At 45.4% G+C, this 9,647-nt stretch overlaps 1 protein-coding gene across 1 annotated transcript in view; it reads right to left on the bottom strand.

Annotated features, from left to right (window-relative positions):
• Window positions 1-3,753: 3,753 nt before the first annotated feature.
• The window catches only part of AP3S2 (adaptor-related protein complex 3, sigma 2 subunit), an 83,208-nt gene continuing 77,314 nt past the window's right edge, over window positions 3,754-9,647 (bottom strand). The window contains exons 5-6 of the mRNA XM_006885169.1: window positions 8,430-8,537; window positions 3,754-4,031 (exon numbers count right to left, since the gene is read on the bottom strand). Coding sequence (XP_006885231.1) covers window positions 3,903-4,031; window positions 8,430-8,537 — 237 coding nt within the window. The 3' untranslated portion in view covers window positions 3,754-3,902. The remainder of the gene's footprint in view (window positions 4,032-8,429; window positions 8,538-9,647) is intronic.

Here is a 9,647-nt window from a genome sequence, read left to right as displayed (position 1 = left end):
AATTATTATGGTCTTTTCAAAGGAATCAGATTTGTAGTTAAAAAACAAAACCAAAAATGTCCAACAAACAGGCTAAATCTATATCATTTTAAGAGGCACATGAGGAGTGGTCTGCAAACCAGTTGGACTCACAGGACAGTCTGCGGTTTCTGGGCCTGTGGTTTCCAGCAGGCGAACTGTGTAAAGTGCAGACCATCTCAGCAAAGCCAGGACTGAATCACAGAACCCACCAGGAGAAATGACCGGGCTCTCGCTTTGTGACCCTTCACATCACACGTAGCACCCTGGTCAGGTCAATGGAGAGCCGAGGCAGCAACCCTCCAGTTCATCCTACTCAGTGTTGCTGGTTGGCTGTAACTGGCTACTTTCAAAACCAAACATGTTTATTCTGTTTGTATGAAGTTATATAACCCGAGATTCAGTTTCCTTATCCATAAAAAAAAAAAAATAGAAAATGGGATGACAAAATTGGGAGAGGCAATCTTGAGTAGTTGTATGTGCCATTGAGTTGCCTGCAACTAACTCATAGAGACCCTACACATACATTAGCTCTGAACCCTGCCCTCTCCTGAGCCTGTCGCATCATTTCCGGCACACCTAATCCCAATTGTCCAGTCACTGAGTCAATTCACCTCATCTGGGTTCTTCCTCTCCTGAACTGTCCCTCTCCAAGGACTGTCTCTCCTGACTATGTGCCCAAAGTATGTGAGATGTCATCAGGTAGGCTTTGTTTCTGTTAGGTGTTGACTGCAACTCATAGCAATCCTATGAACAAAAGATCTGAACCTGGCCCTGTCCTGTGCCATCCTCATTCTCTACAACATACTTGAGCCCATTGTTATAGTCACTGGGTCAATCCTTCTCATTGACAGTCCTCCTCTCATTGTGGACCCTCCATCTTTCCAAGCATGATGTCCTTCTCCAAGGATCAGCCTCTCTTAACAACATGCCCAAAGTATGTGAGATGAAGCCTCACCATTTTTGCCTCCAATGAGCATCCTGGTCGCACTCCCATCAAGACATACTTGTTTATTCTTTTGGAAGTCCATGGATATTCAGTACTATTTTCCAACACAACTCAGAGGCATGAATTCTTCCTTAGTCCAACTTTCAGATGTATAGCAAGTAATTGAAAAGATAATGGCATGGATCAGGTGCACCTTAGTCATTAAACTGACATCACTGCTCTCAAGCATTTTGGAGAGGTCCTTGAAAGCAAATTTTCCCAGTGCAATGAGGTTGGTGTGTCAGACTATAAGATTAGCTCAGGATAGAGCAGGGCTCAGGGCTGTTGTACAGGGTTGCTATGAGTTACAAGCGACTTGACAGCACATAACAACAAACAAACAAATATGTCTTTCAATATCTTGACTGCTGGTACCAAGGGTGTTGTAGATAGAAGCAAGATCAAAACTGTTGATAATGTTAATCTCTTACACATCTATCCTGATGCTGCCAACTGATGACTGATGAGGATTTTCATTTTCTTGATGTTGAGATGGAATCCATAATGAAGGCTGTAGTCTTTGACCTTGTGCAGCAAGTGCTTCAAGTTCTCCTCGGTTTCAGCAAGCAAAATTGTGTCGTCCTCATAATGCAGGTTGTTGATGAGTCTTCCTCTGATTCTGATGTCACATTGTTCTTAAAGTCTGGCTTCTTGTATGGTGTGTTCAGCATACAGAGTGAATAGATCAAGAAAAGACACAGTCCTAACACACAGTTTTCTGGATTTTAAACCTTGCAGTGTTCCCTTGCTTTGTTTACACAACAGCCTCTAGGTTTCTGTGTAGATTTCTCATGAGCACAATTGTTAAGGGATTCCCATTAGTCCCAATGTTAGCCATAATTCGTTGTGATCCACAGTCAAAAAAAGTCAGTAAAACACAAATAGACAGCCTTCTGGTATTCTCTGCTTTCAGCCAAGATCCATCTAACATCAGTATTGATATCCCTGTAGCCATAGCCTCTTCTAAAACCAGTTTGTATTTCTGACAGTTCCCTATTGATTTACAATTCTGGCCTTTTTTTTTTTTTGCTTTGATAGACTCATTTATTTTTCAGAGTAGATGTCAGTAATTCTGGCCATTTTCAGATGCCTTTCAGCAATATAATGCTTGCACAGGATATTAATGGTATTGTCTGATAGTGTCCACATTGTGTTGGACCACCTTTTTTGGGATGGAAACAAATATGATCTCTTCCAAAATCTCTCTTCATTTGCAAAATGGTGACACTAATGTCTATTCTAAGGCTCAAACAAGATCAAATGTGTGGGGAGACTTGCTCTGGCCACCGTAAACTAAGTGCAAAATAAAAACTGGTTTCCTCCCTTTGAACCTATTTCCCTTCTAAATGTGTGAAATGTCTAAAAAAAAAAGAGAGTGAGTAAACCTTTCATGCTTGGACATCACATGTCTTTACCCACCTTTAATGAATTTCATACCTTTAACCCCAGAGGCTCACTTCTGATCAGCACTGCCCTGCTGCTAAACTTCCAGGACTTACTGGACAACTGAGGACAGGAGGCCATGGGGAGAAATGAGCATGCAGCACAGGGAGCACTGCTCCAAACGGGAACAGGTCGTGGCTCTGACACACAGAGGTCTTGCTGGGACCACCTCAGACCTGCTCTGTGGCAGCATTAGGAAGCCAGTGTTCATGTGAAGGTGTAGACAGCTGCCTAATTTCAAGACAGCAATCCCATACCTGAGACCTAGCTGAGGAGGCAGTGTGTATGCAAGAGGTCCTACTCCAGGGGACAAATTTTAGTTCTAAATTAATCACAATAAGAAAGACTTTTTTTTCCCACACAAATAAATATTTACAGGCTTCCAAAGCTTTAGGAGAACATCACCCTGATAGGAACTGGCCTCACACCCAGACAGCTCAGGGAGACGCCTTTCCCCTTGGGGAAAAGATGTAGTGCTGCTACAGCCCCTGGCAGCAGGATTCCCAGACGGGCTCTTCTGCCAGGCCCAGAACAGCTGGCCCAGCACTGGCTTCCACACCCTGGAAGCTTCTCAGCAGCAGGTGTGGGTTTCCTATACAGTGGAGACTCATCATTCACAAACCAGCAGCTGAACCACTGGCTCCCCACAAGTAGAATGTATTTGAAACCTGGGAAGAGCTGTAGTTTGAGACATTCCACAGGATGTCAGCTTTACCTTCTGCAAAAGGCACAGGGCCTCCCACTTTGGGAGAAACCTCTGGCTGTGTTGAGCAGTAGCCATGGGGATGGGAGAAGGATGCTCTATTAGAAGAAATGGGGTGGGCATGTACCACACTCATAATGAACTTGGTCCTGCACATGAACACCTGTGAAACAGAGCTGAGACTATGCCCATGGGGGAAACATATTCTACAGGGGGTGGGAACCAGAAAGTTTGGCGATACAAAGCTTCTGAGTAGAACCACCCAAGTAGAGCTGGCAGGTGACTCTGGTTCTCCTAAGATTCAGCACTTACTTGCCACACAACACATCCCCACATATGAAGGGCCAGGGCTTTTCTACCTATGGCACCTGGCCAGGAAAAGGGAGGATTACAAAAGATCTATGGGATGAAGATTCTAGCCAGAGAATGCAGTTGGGTTCTCAAAACATGTGGGTCTGCTAATAGTCGCCAATCCCTGGGAGCAGATGCATGCAGGAGGTAAGGGGTGCACAGGGTCTGGGCACTGTCCTTGCCCGTGAGGAAGTCAGGGCGTCCCTTCTCATCAGTGGGACCACAGGCGCCAGAGAAGGGTGTGGCCGCACCCTTGCCCACTCCATGCCAAATGGTCTCCCAACTCAGAAAAGGTCACGGTCCTGAGGTCTGACTCTCTTCTAAAGCTCAAAATGGGTTCTCTTTCAAGATGTGCGTGGCTTTGTCTTTAGGATTCCAGTCCAGCCCAAGTCTCAACCCTCAGACAAACTGGGACAGGTTGGGGACTTTGATGTTGAGATCTCCAATGTTGATGTTCCGAGGAATCTCAGGCAGGTTGATGTTTTTCACAGCAGACACAGCCCGGGCAGGGGCTGCTGAGAGGCCACCCTAGGGAGAAATAAGAGGTGGGTATGAGACAAATTCTCAGTGACAGTTGCTTACCATTCTAAAAAGGCAAGGTTAAAAGAGGCCTAGAGGAAATTAAAGCTGAGCAAGCTTTCATTTTCCCCTCCTTAGTCCTCAAAGGTGACCAGACAAAGCAGCCTTTAGGTTAGAGGGGCCTGTGGTACAGGTATGTTAGCTCTTCAGTCCACAAAGACTATATGGTCCTTAAGGCTAGGGGCTGTGTTTCATGTAGGTTTTGATGTTGTTGTTGTCTAGTTTTCATTTCGTAGTCATAAGCTTAACTCTTCAATCCTGCTAAACTTGGAGGGGAAGGAAGGAAACCTGGAACCCAAAAAACTATAGCAAGAACACAAAGATTAAAGATCCTGTGAGCACACTGGGGGTAGCCGGGTGATCTCTGGAACTATAGAAAGAATGGCCTGGTGATTAAGAGATAACATAAAATACAGATCACATAGAGCTGTCCACAGTCAGCAGTGGTGACCTTCTTGCTGGTCTTGCCATGCCTGGACCTGAAACGCTCCACGGCTTCCACAATGCTCATGCCTTCTTTACCGTGCTGGAGACTACATGCTTTTCGTCCAACTATTCAGTCTTTACAGTTCAGTTAAAAAACTAGAAGCTGTTTGTGTTGGGTCCAGCCTTTGCCATGGACAGGACACCAGGACTTGTGTGCTTTAGGATGAAGTTCTCATCATCAAACTTCTCCCCATACATGGACTTGCCACCAGTACCATTACAGCCTGTGAAGTCACCACCCTGGTACATAAACCCAGGAAATGATTCTGTGAAAGCAGGAACCAAATCTTTTCTCCCCAGTACTCAGAGCATGGAAATTTTCTGCTGTCTTTGTGACTGGATCTGCAAACAGCTCGAAGGAGATATAGCCTAAAGGTCTGCCATTGGCGGAGATGTCGAAGTCCATGGTGGCACTGACCACAGCTGGGGCGGACAGAGCAGACAAGTAAGCTGCTGAGGTGCAGCGTCTGCAAAGACGTTTCATGTAGTTTTATAGCTCCAGCATCTAAGTACCAAGCACATGGAAGGTACTTAAAAAGTGCTTCTTGAAATAAACTTTGATGGTTTATCCAAGTCATATTAAATGTTACAGACCTTTTCTCAAGAGACTGAAGGCTTAGAGACAAATACAAAGCCACAGATACATTCCTAACAGAAGAGTAATATTAGAGTTCTCAGGCAATCACTAGTCAACTGACAATAAGATGGAAAGAGCTGGCTTTGGAAACAAATGTCATGTGGCAACAAGATGGGAGGCAACAGCCTGCAGGAAGCAGAGTGTTCTCAGCCACAGGAGGACTGGTAACAAAACAGTGCAGACAGAGCCTCCGGGCTCACACCCCGTGTGTACAGAGAGAGGGAGAAGTTGGCAAAGACTTGAAATCATCATCCCCTTATGGTCCCCTTTCAGGAGACCAGCTCTAGTTCTATCCTCATCTAACAAACAAGTCTCCATTTCTTCTGGCTTCCAAACTCTTTGCCGCTGACTCACTTACTATGCCTGGAAACTTCCCAGGCTGCATGTCTAAGACAACTACTACTGCCACGAGAGCTGTGGTCTGGAAAAGCTTCTTCAGCAGGGCTGCCAGTCCTCACAGGAAGAATCCTTGGCTCTGTAAGCCTGAGCTCCATTACATAAAGCAATGGAACTCTTTAAGACACTCAGGCAGTTAAAGAGGCAATGTGCTCAGAAATCTCCGACATGTCTGGAGGTGCTTCCCTGTCATCTTGCCTCCCTGGGAGGACTGATGAGAGAGAGGGCAACACCTCTGCGCACGGGATGGAATCTACTGCACACATCTGTAGTAACAAGCCAGGGGCTTTGTGGGGTTATTGAAAAACCCAGCCCTAACTACTAGACCCTTTTAAAATGCTAACTGAAAATAAGGGCACTGGCAACTCAGTGAGTTTAGGACTCAAAGTTGCCAATGTCCTTTTTTCTAGTCAGCCTCAAAAATAGCAAGGAGCCCTGGTGGTGCTGCATAAAGTGTTAGACTGCTAACCCACCACACCACCCGCTCCTTGGGAGAAAGGTGGGCCTTCAGCTGCAAAAACCCACCCTAGGAAACCAGAGGGTCGCTGAGTTGGACTTGGCTCGGCAGCACTAGGTCTGGTTTAAAACCACAGATTTTATAAGGTAAACTGGGCAAAGAGGGCCATGGTAAAGGTACGTGCCCTGTGGGGAGGCTGGGATTCTCAGTAGTTTGCAAATATTATGTAATCATACTCCACTGTACAATCTGATGAGACAGGCAATGTGTTAGGAGTCTGGCTTTGAAGGTGGTGTGGCCCACCCTGATTCCAGTATCCATGGTTGTTCTAGCTAAGCCCACACTCCCCTGGATCCCCCAGCCTCTGACCTCCAGTTCCTGGGATGTGAGCCAGCTCCTATGACCCCACAGCCGGCGCAGCCTGTTGTCTGCTCTGCCGATTTTGGATCTGCCAGCCCTTGTACTCATGTGAGTCAGGAGACATCTCCAGCCTGATCCATGGATTGGGGACTTGGCAGCCTCCACATCCGAGCGAGTTATTTCCTGGAAAGAGTATCTCTCGGTCTCTGTAGGTGTATGCTTACAATTCAATGGTTTTGTTTCAGATTTTCTAGGTAACTCAGTCTAAGACATTAGAAAATTGGCAACTCTATGAAATTACGTCTCAGAGTTATATGAATTTCCTTCTTTCGAGTTACTTTATAAAAAGCTACAAGAACGTCTATTTGTGTTTCACTGCATTTGACTGTATGGATCACAACAAATTGTGGCTAACCTTGAGAAGAATGCAAATCCTACAACATTTGACTGTGCTCATTGCGAAACCTATAGTTGGATCAGGAAGCAGAAGTCAGAACAGAGCACAGAAACACTGCATGATTCAACATCAACAAAGAAGTGTGTCAGGGATGCATCCGACCTCCATTCTTTGTCAATCTATATGCAGAACAGATCATTCAGGAGGTTGGACTTTATGAGTAAGAATGTAGCATCAGGATTGGAGGAAGACTCATCAACAACCTGCATTATCCAGATGATACAGCTTTGCTTGCTGAAACTGGGGAAGACATGAGGAATTTCCTGCAGAAGGTCAAGGACTGTAATCTTCAATGTCGGCTGAAGCTCAACATCAAGAAAACAAAGATTCTCACCACTGGGCCAACTGGCAGCTTCATGATGGAGAGAGATTGAAATTGTTAACAACTTCATCTTTCTTGATTCCACAATCAACCCTCTTGGCACCAGCAGACAGGAAATCAAAAGATGAACTGCACTGGGGAAAATCTGTTGTCAGGGACCTCTCTCTCCAGAGTACTGAAGAGCAAATAAATATGTTATCTAGAGATTAAGGTGTGCCTGATTCAGGCCATGGTCTTCACAATAACTTGTTATGCATCAGAGAACTGGACAATGACTAAGGATGATAAAAGGAAGATTGATGCAGTGTTGGAGAAAAGTCTTGAACATACCATGGGTTGCCAGGAGAACAAACAGGTCTGTCCTGGAGAGGGTGAAACCAAGTTTCTTTGGTGGCAAGGATTTTTAAGCTCTGTCTCACATACTTTGGAGATGTGGCCAGGAGGGACCAGTTCTTGGGTAAGGACATCATGCTTGGAAAGGTGGAAGGACAGCACAGGAGAAGAAGACCAAAGATGAGATGGATTGACTGCTGAGTCAAAAAATGACTGGGAAAATGAGAGTATGTCTGTCAGACAATGAGATTGGCTCAGGATATAGGGCAAGGTTCAGAGCTAATGTATACAGGGTCACTATGAATTGCAGGCAACTTGATGGAACAGAACAACAACAGTAATTGTGTTTGGACTGGGTTTTTAAATTCTGTGCTGGTCTACCCCTACAAAGAGCAGTGCTTGATAAAGATGTCCACAGTGCATTCCACTGAAGTGTCCTGATGTCAGTGGACTTGAGGTCTGAAAGATGCATGAGGCATGGCTGCTAGGAGATGAGACTGAGGCAGAGCACACAAACTAGGAAGCCATACTGTAATCGGAGAAGAGAATTCTAGGCCAGTTCAGGAATACGTACCTTTGAAGAAAGAAATTCTAAACCACAAACATGAGCCTTTGATCACCAAGCCAAAGAGCTGTTTGCCTTCTTGTGCCATCTGTATTTCCCCACTCATGTTCCCAGCTTGAAATTCTGAAACTCCAAACATCATCTCTGTTTACTTTTCAGAATGGACCTTAATCAATGTATTGTGAAGAATATAAATAAGAAAGACGAATATAAAATGATGGGTAGTTGGGTTTTTTTTTTAAGGTTTCCACAGCAACACAAACTAGTACATGTCTACCTTCCTCCCTCTGCCCAGGTCTCTTTCACTAGCCAGGGCAAGAGTTCAGCATCTTACCTCAGATTTTTCCAGCCGGTTTTGAGCTTCCATCTGAGCCACAATTTCATTCATGTTTGTTTCCAACACCATCCCCCCCATCACCACCTCCTGAAGGATATAGTGCACCTGGGGAGGAAGGGAAACAAGAAGGGTCAGGACGTTCAATGTGGTCAGAGAGCAGCCTAGGAGATCCCACGGCTTTCGTATAGCGGCTGGCAGTCAGACCTGGCATCAGGTCCTGATCCACGGCATCAAGGGGCACTGCAAGGCGTTTCTCAGTGCTGGGTGTATCCTGATGAATCTCCCTCGTTAGCAGTGGTAGAGATAACTGGTGACATTTAAGGTGGTAAGGTGGTGGCTAAGAACACAGGCTTTGTAGTCAGACAGGCTGTTTAAAATCCCATTTGCTGCTGTGAGCTGGACAATGAATAAAGATTACAGAAGAAGTGATGCCTTTAAGCTACTGGAGAAGAGTACTGAATAACCATGGGCTGTCAAAAGAACAAACAGAAATGTCTTGGACAAAGTGCAGCCAGAGTGCTCCTTAGAGGAAAGGATGGCAAAGCTTCATCTCACATACTTAGGGCCTATTGCTAGGAAAGGTTGTTCCTTAGAGAAGGATACCACCCTCTCAAAGGTACAGGACAGCAAAAGAGAGTAAGATCCTCAACCAGGTGGACTGATAAGAGTGCCTACAGCAACTGGCTTGAGTGTGTCCGAGATTGTCAGGATGGCATTGAATAGGAAAGGGTTCATATCTGTTGTTCACAGTGTCGCCATGAGTGGTACTCACCTCAATGGCACCTAACAAGAACTATTTGCTAAGGAGCTCTGGTGGCCTAGTGGTAAGGAGTTGCAGTGCCATCCTAAAGGCATGCGGTTCCAATCCACCTTCTGTTCTGCGGGAGAAAGATGAGCAATCTACTCCTGGGCGATTAACTGCCTGTGTAACCCACTGGAGGGTCAGCTACAGTTTATTTCCGACTCAACAGTTCACAACAACCATAGCAACAACAACTTATTAGCCCTTTAGCATTCTTCTCGATCTGTGCTGAGAGCTGAAGGAGATAATGTATATAAAGCATGTAACCTGATAGCTGTCACACAATGAACTCTGAGTAACTAACTCACAGCTTTCATTATCATCATCATCTTCATCACTGTTGTTGTTACGTGCCGTTGAGTCGTTTGCAACTAACAGCGACACTATGTACAACAGCCCTAAACCCTGCTCTA

This window comes from Elephantulus edwardii, unplaced genomic scaffold (assembly GCF_000299155.1).
Source record: "Elephantulus edwardii isolate Elephantulus edwardi_28Jun2011 unplaced genomic scaffold, EleEdw1.0 scaffold00041, whole genome shotgun sequence".
Classification (NCBI taxonomy): Eukaryota; Metazoa; Chordata; class Mammalia; order Macroscelidea; family Macroscelididae; genus Elephantulus; species Elephantulus edwardii.
Note: the sequence above shows the minus strand (reverse complement) of the source record. Positions and strands in the feature narration are given on the sequence as shown.